This window comes from Rhipicephalus microplus, chromosome 5 (assembly GCF_043290135.1).
Source record: "Rhipicephalus microplus isolate Deutch F79 chromosome 5, USDA_Rmic, whole genome shotgun sequence".
NCBI classification, from domain to species: Eukaryota; Metazoa; Arthropoda; class Arachnida; order Ixodida; family Ixodidae; genus Rhipicephalus; species Rhipicephalus microplus.
In genome coordinates this window covers 69728862-69746248 of record NC_134704.1, presented here as the reverse complement: position 1 = coordinate 69746248, position 17387 = coordinate 69728862, and the positions used below count along the sequence as shown (strand labels likewise).

General features: G+C 45.3%; 1 protein-coding gene across 3 annotated transcripts in view; it reads left to right on the top strand.

Moving 5' to 3' along the window:
- Positions 1 to 17387, top strand: part of LOC119174440 (uncharacterized) — a 240170-nt gene that overhangs the window by 208481 nt on the left and 14302 nt on the right. For all 3 annotated transcript variants that reach the window (XM_075895651.1, XM_075895650.1, XM_075895649.1), the window contains exons 3-5: positions 4396 to 4554; positions 14427 to 14783; positions 15300 to 15530. In XM_075895651.1, the coding sequence (XP_075751766.1) occupies positions 4396 to 4554; positions 14427 to 14783; positions 15300 to 15530 (747 nt within the window). The remainder of the gene's footprint in view (positions 1 to 4395; positions 4555 to 14426; positions 14784 to 15299; positions 15531 to 17387) is intronic.

Here is a 17387-nt window from a genome sequence, read left to right as displayed (position 1 = left end):
TGCACACCCGAAGCTGCTGCCATAGGAGAGGGTGGTGGACGGATCCCGACAGACGCCTGACATAGCCCGGCTAAGAAATGCATTCGAATTAAAAGAAAAACGGCTTCGCGGTTTGTCATTCAAGGGTATGAATTACACGACTGACATGAATCAGGCCAACCTTGGGTCGTGGTTTGGGCGTAGACGGTACTTTTCCCTGATTTCCCAGTCCGGTTTTTTGTTGTAAACTGAATAACTAAAACGTTGATGTTCAAGTGACATAAAACTAATAGCAGACTTTTTACTACGCCTGCAAGTGATATTCAGTATGCAATTAAAATTTTCCTACAGGCTAATAAAAATCAGGTCATGAGAGCTTTAAAAAATAACTCAGAAAACAGGAAAACACGAACGAGGCAAGGTAGAGCCTAAGGCGTAATCTGTTAAACGAGCTACGTCTTACGTTCTTCAATCAACGCTAACCGAGTCTGCGGTGTAGGTATCCCACAGTAAACGAAGCGTGACCCAGCTTTACAAGTCCCGCCACCGAGACGCAACCGCTTATTGACAGCAGCAACAACGCTGCACCGAAATCGCTTCAGGCTATCGTATACATTGCACGGAGCGTGGTGCGGTGTATTAGCGAAAGCAAGGCTAATCGACATCGCGCGCGCGGGGTAACGCTACTAAATGCGGGCATTGAAAAGCAAGACCCCCAATAAAGCTTTCAGCCCTTGCACGCACCAATTATGGAAATGCGCGCGCTTGCTGCAGGAGTGACAGGGTGTGGCTTGTGGCTACCACGTGGCGGTTGGATGCCATCGTATACTATTTGCAGTGCCGTAATAACAGTAGCCCACCACTTAGCATGGTGGGCTACCGAGTATGGTTCACATTCCCCACGCGTTTCATCAGCACGCTCGTTGGACAAGCAATTTTTCTGTTCAGAGGTCGCATAGAGCTTATACTCCGGCGTAGCGGGGTCCTAACTCGTAGGGCTCTTTGTCCTGCTCTTAGCTGTTGGCAAGACAGCTCGCCTGCTGATATGTCTAGCATTGGTATACTTGTAAAAAGTTTCTCTCACGATCGATACTAGTGTATGAAAATTGGAGAACGTTTAATCGAGCTTCGCCTTGAAGAGTATAACGCGATAGCGCATATAATAAGACACCTTTCGTATCGCCTTTTCGATCGCAAGCCTCGTGTCTCGGTCAGCACCTCAACCATGTCGCAAGGAGAGGAGTGGGCTTGCGAGTAACATTGGCCGTTGGAAATTACCCTGTAATGCGTATACTGCAAGTCGAACTGCGAAGTGTGCACTGCGCCATAATTCTTCTTTTCACAAATAAGAGAAGTACCCATTACGTGTCTGTAAATCAATACGCAAACCTTCAAGTCTACTCACTTGTTTGGTGCTTTTGCTGTTGATTGCGGTTAAATGTGTCCCAGTGCTTTGTAATGGGTGCGCATTTAGACCCGATTCTCGTTGCGCAATTCACAAGCCTTGACGCCTAGTGCGCGCCTTATATTTTCGCTCATGGACAACGCATATTTTTTGTTCGCCACTAAAGAACCCAACACTAACACCGCAACTTCTGCGTAACAACCTCTTCAACGCTATCGCATTAATACTAGTCGAAAACGATGTGTGACTTGCAAACACGAACAAATGAGAAGAATACAAGAGAACAACAAACGAATTTGTTTTGACTTCCTGGTTACCTCATCTTCTTTTCTGGAGGATTCCTGCATACGACGTTTTCTTGCTAACATGGGTCCAGCGTTAGTATTCACAAGGAAATCGCTCAAGTTCAAAGTTTTGTTCATGTTCGTACACCTTGTATGCTGCCGAAGAAATTCGTGATGACAGCAAGCTTTAGCTGGAACTTTCGTTCAATGAATTTCATTCGGAAGAACCAGCTGCTTCTTTCGTATCTCGCCTGTCTTATGTCCTATGTGTTTTCACTCAGTACCATCATAAATTACTAGTTCCGCTTTGCCCATCTAGCAATCTTGTTCTGTTGAAGCAAGCTTGTGGGAACTCGACCCCAGATCACTTGGCTGTGGTGGTAAGCACATGTAGCCTCGAGAGCACAGAAAGTTCTGGAACTGGCGTGGCAGGATTTTGCGTGAAGTCTTGCATAGTGGCTTCTGGATGAGTTGATATTTACGGCTCGATAAAAAAAAACGAATCGCTGCGCCTGGCTTATCGCACGCTGTCGCTTATCAGTCGCGCGCACCGATGGTGGCACTCCGCGCGACCATCCCGTCAAGTGTGCCAAGCCTGCGTGAGCAACAAAGCTGCAGGCGAGGCGAAACATGTAGCGAAAGGCATTTCGCATCCAGTAGCGTGAAAGGTAGCCGGTGAACGGTTGTGCAGCGCGTTGTCTCTCGCGGGTGAGGGAGGGAGCGTTTCCACAGTCGAAGAGTGCCGTTTGCTTTCAGGCTTGGTGAGAGAGAGTGAATTCTCTCTTGGCCAGAGAAGGTGGTCTCTCTCTTGAGCTCAAGCAAATCGACCATCACGACAGCAGCAGCAGCGGACGATGGACACGCCGACACGCCGAGACCTTAGGGAGCTTCGCCCCTAAAAAACGCGAAAGGTTGAAATTATTTCAAAACCTTGTAAAACGATGTCTCTCAACGTCTTTCTTTGACTACGGAGTGCACAAACCTTCGCGGGAAATTTTAAATTTGGCGAAATTGGGAATGTTTAAGGTTACAAAAAAATGTGCGTTTAAATACAAGAACAAAGGCGTCTTATTCCATCATGACCACTGGAATGCAACCACAATGCACAATAATCATGCGTGAGCAGTGTTACATCTACTGGACTACTGCGGATTATTGTCCGGTAATATACGTTATATGAATGTACGCCTTTCACTATCACCATTATACTACACTCATTATTCGCCAGCTTGAAACGCTCAGAACTTGCAGTGCAAGTTTGAGATTGCGTATACATGACACATTCACCCGCTTCTTTCTCGGCTGCAAGCTGCACCGAACTTGCTTTCCAATGCGAGCGTAGTCAAACGAACTATTTTATTTTGGATTTAGTTATTGCATTTGTTCTCGCTCTCTCTCTCTCTGTTTATCTTTTTTGTTTTCGTTTTTTTTGTAGTTGTCAGGTAAAGTTTGTACGCTTGGCACAAACCACAGTTTCTGTTTATTGTTGAAGGAGGACATTCGTATCTCATGGACGACTTATCAGATTAACACTCTTTTGCGAAGACGGCGTCTACTTATGTTTTGCTTGCCGAGTTCCTCAAGAATTTCTGGTCCATTTTCACGACTGCAGTGTTGGAATGGTCGAGCCGAGTGATGTGAGTTGAAATATAAGCATAAACATTTCTGGCTCTTTGCCTGTTAATTGGTATTCGTACGTAACCATAAACCCCGTTGCCGTTAATGTAAAGCAGATGGACTACACACCGAAATCCAACAAACATACATCACCGCCTTCGCGTATATTCGTCGCAAAAACGTTAAAAAAAACAGAAAGGAGCGTACAGTCAGGATTAAACCTATTTTTATTTTATTTCTTTCATCGTTATCATGCACATATCACGCGGTTTTTGGTCTATAACAACGTGTTTTTCGACCAGGTAGCTAAATTGTAACCTACTGAACTCACGTTTCTAAGGTTTCATGCAAACAAGTGTGATTTTTTGGGCCTAGCGTCCTGATAGTCATGTACATTGTTTAGCCAACTGCAACAACAGTATACACAATGTAATAAAGCCTATTATTTGTCATCTTCTGTTCTTCTCTGTTTCCTTAAATAAATGAAGTGTGAATGTATGACACGGGAAGTGGAGGCTATATAATTGGCCGATTTCTTAATATATTTGTTCGCAAAGCTTTTGTGATATTCTGATGTGTATTACTTTTCGCAGTGTATCTTCGTGTATTACTTTGTTAAAATGGATGGTATTTCATGCCTATCTTCTTATTTCCGACTTCCAACAGCAACATCTTACAGTGAAACTTTACAATTGTAAATGAAACTGAGAGATTTACAGAGCTGCAGAACTCATCGACTTCTTGAGAGAGATTTGAGAACTGTAACCTGATCACTTAACCATACAGTATTGGGATACGGGAATCGCATGGAGATAGATATGAATAATCAGGAACAGGGCGGAACCATATTTCCGTTTAGGACTCACATCAATTCATATTCGCAAAACAATATGCTATAATATGGTGAGCCTATCGCATTTGCGGAAATTCCGCTCAGCCTCGCTCACATAGACTCGTGTTTCACAAAATTTTGCTCCACCGGAATTTGTTTAGACTGACACTCACGTTGCAAATCCGAGCGAGCCGGCTCATGATACGCGTTTACCAGTCCGTGAAGTTCGGCCCTGAAATAAACGTTAACTTACGTTCTCCCTTCTACGTTTCTTGCAGGCTGCACAGTTTGGCAATGACACGGCCACGAAATCAGCGTTCCTGTTCAGCCCGAGGAGGAGTGCGAAGTTTCCCATTATGCGACCCAGGCTGAGGACCACCACGAGAAGTCCGCTGCCCGACCCGCCACCATCCACTCCCCGCCAAGAAAACCTGCAGGTACGATGACGTCAAGAGACTCGTGTTCATCGAAGAAACATATAGGTCGTAAGGTGGTATTTTATTGCAGTAGTCCATTCGTGGTTCTGACACAAGATGTAGGGTCGGCTAAAAATGAGGGAAAGAAGGGGAATTGATAAGGCTCTCGTTTTCTTCGTTAGACGCAATTTATTGAAACTAGCCCTGAGCGCGATGAACCAGAACATTGATTTCGCTTCTGTTTGAGCCACTTTCAGCGCACTTTCGCATGTAAGACGTCCTTTGTGGTATTGTACATTTTAACCCAACAAGCATTACGTTGACATTTACACAAATTTTTTAAACATGCGTAATGTGAGGCAAAACTGATTGGGAAGAATCCAGTTTGGGTAACTGAGAACCAGGAAAGTTTTTGTGCGAGCGTCGTTATGCATGTGTGATCGGTGACATGATTTCGATAATGTCTGCACGCGCGTAATGGTGCATGCTTGTAAATCTGGCTTCTCCCGCAATAAGACTTGACAGAAGGACAAGCCCATTTTCGCGATTGCCTGTTCTGTACAAATGTGAAACTTGAAAGCATTCATACGCACATAGAAACCACCAAGACAGCTATCATCGCAGCCGTAACAGTCCTCATAAACAAGCGTAGATAAGGTCCTGAGGGGTAATTCTAGACGTCTAAAGCACCACAGGAAGAAATAATCACAGAGAAAGAGCGTCAACTCGCAACTGATTTATTTGCAGGAGAAACGCAGGAAACATATAGCCGCACACGCATGTGCAGAGCACACTACTTCACCTAGTCACATGACCACACACATAAACTGACGACGTTCAACCGACATATCTAATCAAGCAACGAAGCGCAAAAATCAAACTCAGACTTGCGCAAGACGACTGACGTGTCACTTATACACAAGTCACCTTTTTTCTTTATCCAGAGCGCTTCCATTATTTCGCGGGCCAGAGCACCTGGGCTTTTGGCGAGGACAGAAACGCTTGAAAACCTTGCCTCACAAGAACAGGAACGGCAATGCGCAGGCAAATGTGCTCCGGAATTATTTCGAATAGAAAGCTCATGTTCCCTAATTCTCACGTTCAAACACCATCCAGTTTGGCCGATGTAAACCCGGCCACAACTAAGTGGGATTAAGTACACCACACCCACTACGCAAACCACATACATCGAAGCGTGTATTTTTCCACAGGTGGAGGCGCTCGGTGTTTTAGATATACGTGGGCATAGGCCAGCCAGCTTTCGTGGCGCAGAAAAAACAACAGACACATTGTACCTGCTCGCCCCGTTCTTAAGGTTGTGCGCTACCTTATGAACATATAGAACTACCATATGGGGTGGACGTTCTTTTGAAGAACGTTCAGCGAACTCATCTTCACCCTAAGGACCCTACTAAGGCTGTCGTCACGCACTTTCGGAGGAACCATCTACAGCTCATGCAAGCTGACAAGGAAGGTGGTTTCGTGGTACTGACAGCCAAAGCCTTTGGTGAAAAGGCTATTCAAGCTCTACAGAAGAACTTCGTACCAACGACGTCACAAGCAAGCAAGGTGAAGGCTAAAGCTATTCTGCCATGTAAAGATCTTGAACTTTTAAAAATTTGTAAGGCTATTAGCACCTCGAGGCAAGCAACCCTGTCAGTGTTCTTCAGTGCAAAAACACACGAGGTTGACATGCCTTTCAGGTGCATTGGAGTGAACGTGTCTCGTGGCAGTTGCATGTCAGTAAATTTTTACTCAAACACCTTAGCCCGGTTGAAGTCAGAGACCCGTTTGCAGTGAAGAACTCGAATGATGTTACGCAGACTCTGTACTGCCTCCAGGGTGGTGCGTACGGCTTTTCAGTCGATGTGAAAGACCTTTTCTATTCTGTGCCGCACTCGGAGCTATTCAAAATCGTTAGAAACAGTATTGAAACGAACGGAGTTCAAGCGTTCGAGAGGGCCGCAGGCGTATCTCTAGATAACTTTATGACGTTGTTGGAATTTTATCTTACCTCAACCTTTGTATCACATGATGGCAATCTTTATGTTCAGCGACAAGGGATCTGCATTGGCTCTTGTGTCGGTCCAGTGCTGTGTAACATGTTCCTATCCGCCTTAGACACTGCTTTAGCTCAAGCAATTGACGATGCAAAGGTGCTGAAAGTCTTTCGGTACGTGGACGACTTTTTAGTCATTTTAAACGATAACCCTCTGACGACCACCACTAGTTTAGTGGATGATATTTTAGCAGTCTTCAGACAACATGCTAACGGCCTTTCGTTCACGCATGAGCTTCCCATTGACAATAAATTGCAGTTTTTAGACTTGAGCATCATGTTCTCGGAGCGACACGTGTGCTGGGCGTATCATCCAGGTTCGCGCGAAGAGCTTTTACCTTTTGATACAGCTCATTCTAAACTTGTAAAAAGAGCCATTGCAACCATGTGTCTCGAGGGAGCGCTAGTGAAATCTTGCCATCACAGGATGCAGGATAGCTACTTGAATCAGGTTAGGCGGCTGCATTCAGCTGGCTATCCTAACTCTGTCATTGTATCCGTTTCGGAAACCCTCCTTCAAAAGTTCAAGGGCAAACGAAAATGCAGGCAGCCGAGGAATAAACGACCTATATGGTAGTTCCATATGTTCATAAGGTAGCGCACAACCTTAAAAACGTGGCGAGCAGGTACAATGTGTCTGTTGTTTTTTCTGCGCTACGAAAGCTGGCTGGCCTATGCCCACGTATATTTAAAGCACTGAGTGCCTCCACCTGTGGAAAAATACACGCTTCTATGTATGTGGTTTGCGTAGTGGGTGTGGTGTACTTAATCCCACTTAGTTGTGGCCGGGTTTGCATCGGCCAAATTGGACGGTGTTTGAACGTGAGAATTAAGGAACATGAGTTTTCTATTCGAAATAATTCCGGAGCACATTTGCTTGCGCACTGCCGTTCCTGTTCTTGTGAGGCGAGGTTTTCAAGCGTTTCTGTCCTCGCCGAAAGCCCAGGTGCTCTGGCCCGTGAAATAATGGAAGCGTTCTGGATAAAGCGTTCTTGAATAATGGAAGCGTTCTGGATAAAGAAAAAAGGTGACTTGTGTATAAGTGACACGTCAGTCGTCTTGCGCAAGTCTGAGTTTAATTTTTGCGCTTCGTTGCTTGATTAGATATGCCGGTTGAACGTCCTCAGTTTACGTCTGTGGTCATGTGACTAGGTGAAGTAGTGTGCTCTGCACATGCGTGTGTGGCTATATAGTTCCTGCGTTTCTCCTGCAAATAAATCAGTTGCGAGTTGACGCTCTTTCTCTGTGATAATTTCTTCCTGTGGTGCTTTAGGCGTCTACAGGTTTTCCCGCTCAATTTATTCCAAGCGCCAGCCAAATTAATCTAGGCGCCAGTCAATTTAATCCAGCCGCCACTGAAATTAATCCAGGTGCCATTCATTTTAATCCAAGTGCCACTGAAATTAATCCAAGCGCCAGCCGATTTAATCCGGACGCCAGTGAATTTAATCCTGATGACATTGTGACTTCAAAACGACCCAGAATTTTCGGTAATGCGTGGAGTGAATAGCTTCCGAGTGAATTTAACAGGGAAAAGCCATGAATGAGTCACTAGTGACACAATGCGACTCGCGCGACTTTATCACGCCTATCACCCGCGTAAGCACTATTCACACCCTGACATGCATATCAAAGGAAAAGCCGTCCACACAGTAATAACTTGATAATTATTAACCAGGCCAATGATCTCATCACGAGTGACTTAGGTGACGTCCTCACGCATATCACCCACGCACGCACTGTCTTAACCTTCCGTCATGCATATCAAATGAAACGTCTTTGAAAGGGCGGGATCTTGATACCTAAAACTCGGCCAAGTCACCTGATAACCAGTTCCTCAGGGGACGTCATCACAAATATCACCCGCACACGTAATTTACTCGCCTACCGACATGCATACCAAACGAAACGTCTTTGAGAGAGCGATAACGTGTTACCTATGACTCGGCCAACTGACTTGATCACTTGTGATTTAGGTGACGTCATCACGCCTATCACCCACGCACGCAATGTCTAACCTGCCATCATGTATACCAAACGAAACGTCTTCGAGAGGCTAATAAATTGAACGCTGCCAATCGGCAGAGTGACGTGATCACTAGTTACTCGTGTGACGTCATCGCGTTTGACACCCACGCACGCAGCGTCTAACCCGAGTTCATACATATCAAATTAAACGTGTTTGAGAGAGTAATAACTTGAACGCTGTCACAAGGCCCAGTGACGTCATCACTAGTGACTAGCGTGACGTCATCTCGCCTAAGACTCACGCAAGCACTCTATAATTTGCCTTCATGCATATCAAACAAAACGTCTTTGAAAGGGTAATAACTTGAATGCTGGCACTAGGCCGCGTGACGTCATCACTAGTGACTGGCGTGACGTCATCACGCCTATCCCACACGCACGCGGTGTCCAAACCTGTCTTCATGCATATCAAACGAAATGTCTTTGAGAGAGTAATAACTTTAACGCTGTCACAAGGCCCAGTGACGTCACCACTAGTGACTGGCGTGACGTCATCATGCCTGACACCCACGCACGCGGTGTCCTAACCTGTCTTCATGCATATCAAATGAAACGTGTTTGAGAGAGTAATAACTTGAACGCTGTCACAAGGCCCAGTGACGTCATTACTAGTGACTGGCGTGACGTCATCTCGCCTGAGACTCACGCAAGCACTCTATAATGTGCCTTCATGCATATCAAACGAAATGTCTTTGAGAGAGTAATAACTTGAACGCTGTCACAAGGCCCAGTGACGTCATCACTAGTGACTGGCGTGACGTCATCACGCATATCCCACACGCACGCAGTGTCCAAACCTGTCTTCATGCATATCAAACGAAATGTCTTTGAGAGAGTAATAACTTGAACGCTGTCACAAGGCCCAGTGACGTCATCACTAGTGACTGGCGTGACGTCATCACGCCTATCCCACACGCACGCGGTGTCCTAACCTGTCTTCATGCATATCAAACGAAATGTCTTTGAGAGAGTAATAACTTGAACGCTGTCACAAGGCCCAGTGACGTCATCACTAGTGACTGGCGTGACGTCATCACGCCTGACACCCACGCACGCGGTGTCCTAACCTGTCTTCATGCACATCAAACGAAATGTCTTTGAGAGAGTAATAACTTGAACGTTGTCACAAGGTCCAGTGACGTCATCATAGTGACAAGCGTGACGTCATATCGCCTAAGACTCACGCAAGCACTCTCTAATGTGCCTTCATGCATATCAAACCAAACGTCTTTGAGAGAGTCATAACTTGAACAATGTCACTAGGCCTAGTGACATTGTTTTTAGTGACAACATTTTCCACTGCCTAAATAAATATTTTCAGGTGACCCAGTGAAGCACCACATGTAAATGACAAACAAAAAACAAAAACTACATAGATATTGCTTTTTTTATCTGCACTCTACTTCCTTACTTCCCCTGATGACTCTCCACAGTTTCGCATTCATTCTTCATCTTCCTGCCGCTGTACAGAGGCACCTCCTGCTCCCTACGCATCTGAGCGCACATTGGAAAGAGGCTGAGCAGACGACGCGACATGGTTGGTATACATGTGTAGAGGCTAGTCTACCTCCCTCTTGGCTAAAATGCCTTCTGAGTTTGACAATTCTAAACGTAACTCGTGAAATAAAGAGTAGTTTGCACCACACAGTGTCCCGAAACCTATATTTTGCCCGGTAACTTGAATACCGGGCTCAGCGGTACTTGAAAGCAAAATTTCAGGTTAAATAGCGTTTATATAGGCATCGATTTTGAAAACAGACATTTACAGGCACCTATACGAATTGAGGCTACAACGCCCGAAATAGGTATATATAGGCACTATAAAAGCACTATAAAAGCTCTCCTCGCCCTCTAATTTGTGCTCACGTGTCAAAATGACACGATATGAGCACAAGAAACGAAACAGGCGTTTGCATATAATTCGGCTATAGTCATAACACTGTATATCCTTAATCAAGCATAAGACGCACGGTCTGCCTGCTCCAAAGCTTGCTACAAAAAGATTTGTCTACCACTTCTTCGGCTCAACAATTATTTCATCTGGTTATCCTGTGACACAAATCCGTTGTAATAGAGGGCAGTCCCCATACTTGAGATACATACTATTGCTATTTGCAACTGGCCATTTGCTGATGCGCCATTCAATGCGGTGGCTGACTCGTGCCTTCCTTTCTACATTCTACGCCACGCCGTTTCTTATAGGTTAGTGTGCTTGAAATAAGCGTGCCTGTTTAGTGTAGAACGCCTGTCCGTTCACAGTATTGCGGCCTGGCTGCCCGCATTTTCAAGGCATTCTACGAAACACGAGAAGCAACAAAAAAGACGCGTACATCTACCCACACGACGAGCTGGAGTAAACGTGTCGCAGGGAGGTGAGGGTATCGGTTGAATGTTGCGTAATTGAGTATGGTTTGTAAAATGCTTAATTGTCATTTCGACTTCATTATTTCTATTTATTGAATGAAGGAGAAGCGCTGCCCTCAACGAGCGATGTGACACTGTTGTTGGGTTGTACCACACTGCTGCTTGAAGGTACTGTTGCTTCCATCGCATCTACACGAGTCAAGAAAAGCGTCAAGTCAAACAAAAGCCATGTAAAGACGCCTTTGACTGAATTCGAAACGCGCGATCTGGTGCCTACGTATACCGGTTAGCTGGTGAACGGCTGTGCAGCGCGAGAAGTTAGTTTTTTACTAGCAGACGCTGCCTGCAACGGCCTTCAAGTTAATGTTCTCTCAATGACGTTTCGTTCGATATGCATAAAAACAGGTTAGGACAGCGCGTGCGTGTGTGATAGACGTGATGACGTCACGTGAGTCAATAGTGATCAAGTCGGTTGGCCGAGTCATAAGTATAACATTATTGCTCTCTCACAGACGTTTCGTTCGATATGAATGAAAACAGGTTAGGACAGCGCGTGTGTCTGTGACAGGCGTAATGACGTCACGTGAGTCGCTAGTGATGACGTTACTAGGCCTAGTGACATTGTTCAAGTTATGACTCTCTCAAAGACGTTTGGTTTGATATGCATGAAGGCACATTAGAGAGTGCTTGCGTGAGTCTTAGGCGATATGACGTCACGCTTGTCACTATGATGACGTCACTGGACCTTGTGACAGCGTTCAAGTTATTACTCTCTCAAAGACATTTCGTTTGATGTGCATGAAGACAGGTTAGGACACCGCGTGCGTGGGTGTCAGGCGTGATGACGTCACGCCAGTCACTAGTGATGACGTCACTGGGCCTTGTGACAGCGTTCAAGTTATTACTCTCTCAAAGACATTTCGTTTGATATGCATGAAGACAGGTTTGGACACTGCGTGCGTGTGGGATATGCGTGATGACGTCACGCCAGTCACTAGTGATGACGTCACTGGGCCTTGTGACAGCGTTCAAGTTATTACTCTCTCAAACACGTTTCATTTGATAAGTATGAACTCGGGTTAGACGCTGCGTGCGTGGGTGTCAAACGCGATGACGTCACACGAGTCACTAGTGATCACGTCACTCTGCCGATTGACAGCGTTCAATTTATTAGCCTCTCGAAGACGTTTCGTCTGGTATACATGATGGCAGGTTAGACATTGCGTGCGTGGGTGATAGGCGTGATGACGTCACCCAAATCACAAGTGATCAAGTCAGTTGGCCGAGTCATAGGTAACACGTTATCGCTCTCTCAAAGACGTTTTGTTTGGTATGCATGTCGGTAGGCGAGTAAATTACGTGTGCGGGTGATATTTGTGATGACGTCCCCTGAGGAACTGGTTATCAGGTGACTTGGCCGAGTTTTAGGTATCAAGATCCCGCCCTTTCAAAGACGTTACATTTGATATGCATGACGGAAGGTTAAGACAGTGCGTGCGTAGGTGATATGCGTGAGGACGTCCCCTAAGTCACTCGTGATGAGATCATTGGCCTGGTTAATAATTATCAAGTTATTACTGTGTGGACGGCTTTTCCTTTGATATGCATGTCGAGGGTGTGAATAGTGCTTACGCGGGTGATAGGCGTGATAAAGTCGCGCGAGTCGCATTGTGTCACTAGTGACTCATTCATGGCTTTTCCCTGTTAAATTCACTCCAAAACTATTCACTCCACGCATTCCCGAAAATTCTGGGTCGTTTTGAAGTCACAATGTCATCAGGATTAAATTCACTGGCGTCCGGATTAAATCGGCTGGCGGTTGGATTAATTTCAGTGGCACTTGGATTAAAATGAATGGCACCTGGATTAATTTCAGTGGCGGCTGGATTAAATTGACTGGCGCCTAGATTAATTTGGCTGGCGCTTGGATTAAATTGAGCGGGAAAACCTGTAGAATTACCCCTCAGTATGACGAACCAACTAGCCCAACAACAAGTACTTCTAAGTAGATAAGGTCCTCTGAGTTGGATTTATATCATCCAGTGTCAGCTTTATCTGGCTGCATTTAAATTTACGTTAGTAACATATAGTTCAACTTACAGTGTTTTTTTTGATTAACTGGAACTAACATACAAAAAAGCCAAGGATCCTTGATTTTTCTTTGTGTTAGCTCTAATTTGCTTTTTTCTAAAGAAAAACACGTCCTTAAAATTGTCATTTCTTCGATAATCTTTTATTATGCTTTTTGTGTACGATTTCACTTTACCACTTTTGTTCGTACAACTTCATATGAAAATTTTATAGTTTCATGCTTTCATGGTTTTAATAGCTTTAAGTTCATATAAATTTCGTACTTTTCTGTCATAATTTACTTGTCCGAATTCAGAGATTCGGTGCCATATGAGTGACAATATTGACAACCGCTTAAACCTAGCTGGAGAAAAATGGGGTGCATATTTCATTCAATTATTCTGTTGTGTAAAGAAGCCGCAGTCAACTTTAGAAGAACAGATGCATGCCGGAAATTCTATAAAAATATTGGCTGACAGGCATATAGAATCAATAAGCGTATATTTTATTTTATTAAGAAAACATCTTTCTGCAAAAACAATTTGTGACTCTGAGCCACAATGTAATGCAGGAACGTAAACACCTCAAGCTGTCTCAGTGCAGCTTTTACGTCGATCTCGACCGTTGGGGGATCCATCGCTATTATAACAAATAAAAAGGAAATAAAATCGTTATTGCATGTGCGCTAAATGTGGTTCAAACGCATGGTACATTGAAAAAAGAGTGATATGAATTCTGAATTTCTTTATTTGCTTTATCTCTCGCTCTTTGTTTAACGCAAAAAAAAGGCGTGATAGATGGATATTGAGAGAAATATTGTAGTATGTATAGAGTGTGTCTCAGCGAATTTGTGTATGCCAAGTATACACGAATTTGCATACCCTGGCGAAAAGGTAGAAGAAAAATAAGGAGGCACAGCTGTCTTAGCACCGTTGAAGTAATCAGACATTACATAAAAGACGTTACTTTTCTGTTGAATATTCTTTTGTTAAGGTTACCATTCAAAAACGTCATCAGACAATTTTTCTTGACTTATCAGCCCATCGGATTGGCAGTTAGCTGAGCCCAGATGAAACATACAGAAGTGCTTCAACTTTTAAACTTCCTTGCTAGAGTTACTTAATAAAAAGCCAATTAACCAATCTTTGTTCTGAATAAAAAGCCAATTTACCAATCTTTCTTAATTGCCCAGCTTGAGGGACGTGATGCGTAAGGATTAGACTAATGCGGTACCATTTCAACACGTGTAGCGTACGTGTTCAGAGTTGTAACACTATAGGCGCAAGTTAACTGAAACAACTTGTACGTATACTTCACCGTTGATACTCTAGCTTTCAACATTATGCCTTGTGGTCACGTGCCACGAACGCAGGTGAAGCGGCAGGCGGTGCTCGAGTCGGTGCTCAAGCAGGCGGACATCTTCGAGCTGTCGTCGTCGGACTTCAGCCCCGCGGTGGCGTGGCCCGTGCCCCGGCGGCCGGCGTCTCGCCGGTTCCGTCCCAACGCCATCTCTCAGCCGTCCACGGCGCGTCCTCTGCTCAAGCTGCGACAGCCGAAGCCCACGAGGCCCCCCGCGTACTCGCTGGACGGGTTCGTGCCCAAGCCGTCCATCATCCGCATCACCACCACCGAGGCGCCGCCGCACATTCGCAAGATGTACGCGTCGCCCAAAACCGAGGCGCCCCCGTTCCGCAAGAACGCGCCTCGCTTCGGATCGAAGAAGTCTAAGGTATGTCGGGAGTTTCTCTTAAAAGACTCGGATGCCAAAAACACGGACACCTTTTTTAGCCACTATACGGACACGAGAGGAAAGGCGTCACACCCCGAACCAGTAGTGTAGCCAGAAATTTTTTCGAGGTAGGTTAATTATATTGATGTATGCTCGTGCATGTGTTTGCATATTTGCGTGCCGATACACGCAAGCAAAATTTTTAAAAATTCGAGGGAGGTTTGAGTTGAAGTCAACGCTCTTCAATTCCCACCTCGTTCTTGGAATACTCGTCTGTCATTGATATCTGTGTGTTTATATCACATGATGTCTTCTTTGTTCAGAGTTCTTCCAAATAAACATGTCGAACTGCCAGAACGGACGCATAAGCCGGGAGTTATTAAGGGCTATTTGCTTGAGCACTGTTACACATAAAAGCCTGCTTAAAACTTGCTGACTTTATCTCGTTACTGTATTGCCCGCTTTCGGTAATCGCCCTGTGTTTTAAGTCCACCCCTTTCTGCTCCCCGTTGACAGACAAAGCCGCTGACGAACGATTACGACGACGACGGTCACTTCCGGAAAGGCCGCAAGCACCACGACTCCAGCGGCCGCAAGGGCGTGCAGCGCATCATGGGCAGCCGGGGACCTCGCAAGGGAATTCCGGGAGTCGACTACCCCAACTTCCACCGCATCCCGACCACGGGCTTCGACTGCAACGACAAGCAGTTTCCCGGCATGTACGCCGACCCCGACGCTGGCTGCCAGGTTCGTGTACTGACAAGATGTATTCTGACTAGCGTATGCCGCGTCACTCATAACCTCTTTCCAGGTAGCTTCCACAAAGTGTCACTTTTAAATATATCTTAGTTAAAAATTTGAAAATATATCTTAGTTGAAAATTTGTCCGTTGCTTATTATCATAACCCCCCACAATGATGAAAGAAAGAGATATTGAAATGAGAGAAAGGCAAGGAGTTAAACTAGAATTCTAGCATCCGCATCGCAGATTGATTGATTGATTGATCGATCGATCGATCGATCGATTGATTGATTGATTGATTGATATGTGGGGTTAAACGTCCCAAAACCACCATATGATTATGAGAGACGCCGTAGTGGAGGACTCCGGAAATTCCGACAACCTGGGGTTCTTTAACGTGCACCCAAATCTTAGCACACTGGCCTCAGCATTTTCGCCTCCATCGAAAATGCAGCCGCCGCAGCCGGGATTCGATTCCGCGACCTGCGGGTCAGCAGCCGAGTACCTTAGCCACTAGACCACCGCGGCGGGGCCATCCGCGTTGCTACCCAGCACCGAATGGACGCGGAAAAGAAAAGAAAGGTTGGAAGGACAGCGGACGAAAAAAAAAAAGAACAAGAGTGGCACTGCTACAGCTTATGCAATAAATAGGCCACTAACAAGCAAAACGTTGAAAAAGGCCTTAACTGTTTTTCTGCACGAAGGCAGATCGTGTCAGCATTCGAGCACTGTTCTGACAAGCGTCTGTCGTCAAGGCTGGCTAAAACAGCAGCTATAGCGGCAGTCTGTACGTGCTGTAGGGAGAACAGTGACAAATAACATGATCATTTCATCGCTGCTCAATAGTCCAAGCAGCATGGTCTTCCCCGCCTGTTCTAATGGCAAAAGATTTAGTAGTGGAGGAGGCATGGCATGTGATGTCGTCTCCCCCTCGAAACCTTTGACTCTGCGTCCAGTAGACTACCTCAAACAGAGACAGAAAAATTGCTGTGAAACACACCAACAGATCTCCACAGTAGGTGTCTCTTCTGGCCCAGAGAAGATACTATGTGCAGCTGTTGCTGAGAACCACTGCCCTCCTTTAACTCCATCAGCCCTAGTGGAGCCAAGAAGATTTAAGAAAAATTTGCTGAGGTGGAAATTCTTGCCCACAAATGAAGCCGTGCCAACCGTAAGAAGGCGGCTGCGGCAGCCATCTTACTATGGGCATGATGAGCTGTTGGCATTCGGCGATTGAGAAGGGGCGTTTTTTCGCACGCCTAACAAGTTTCACGTGGCAACCTCTTCGGGTCAGATAGTGCTCGAATTGCGTCCTTGTGTTACTAATTTTCTTTAGTAGGCCTTGAATTCAAGGCAATTTTTTTAGATTAACTCACCGATAATAGTCTCTGCGTGTTATTTATTCAGAAACGACTCTCCTTTAAGTTATAAAAAACGTAGCCTTTAGACTAACAAATCAATGCCACTTCATGTCTAAGGGCACCACCAGAAAATAGCATGTTTCTGAAATCTTTGGAGGGCAAAAGCTGGCTTCACTACCGCTGCCAAAGCATTCCGGGAGCTTCCACTCCAGCATTTTTTTTAAACCTCCTTGGGTGGAACAGTGATTGTGGTGCTTTGCTGCTGACCGCGGTTCTATCCCATAGCGGCGGTCACATTTTGATGGAGCTGATAAGGTAGAAGCCCGTGTACTTGGTTGATATCAATGCACCTTGAAGAACGCCAGATGCTCGAAATTTGCGCAGTCTTCCATTACTGCGTCCATCATAATCATATCGGAGTTTAGTGACGTAAATTCACAGATATTATTACCTTTTGATCCCTGCCCAGGGTAGTCAACTGAACGTACAGACGTATAGCTT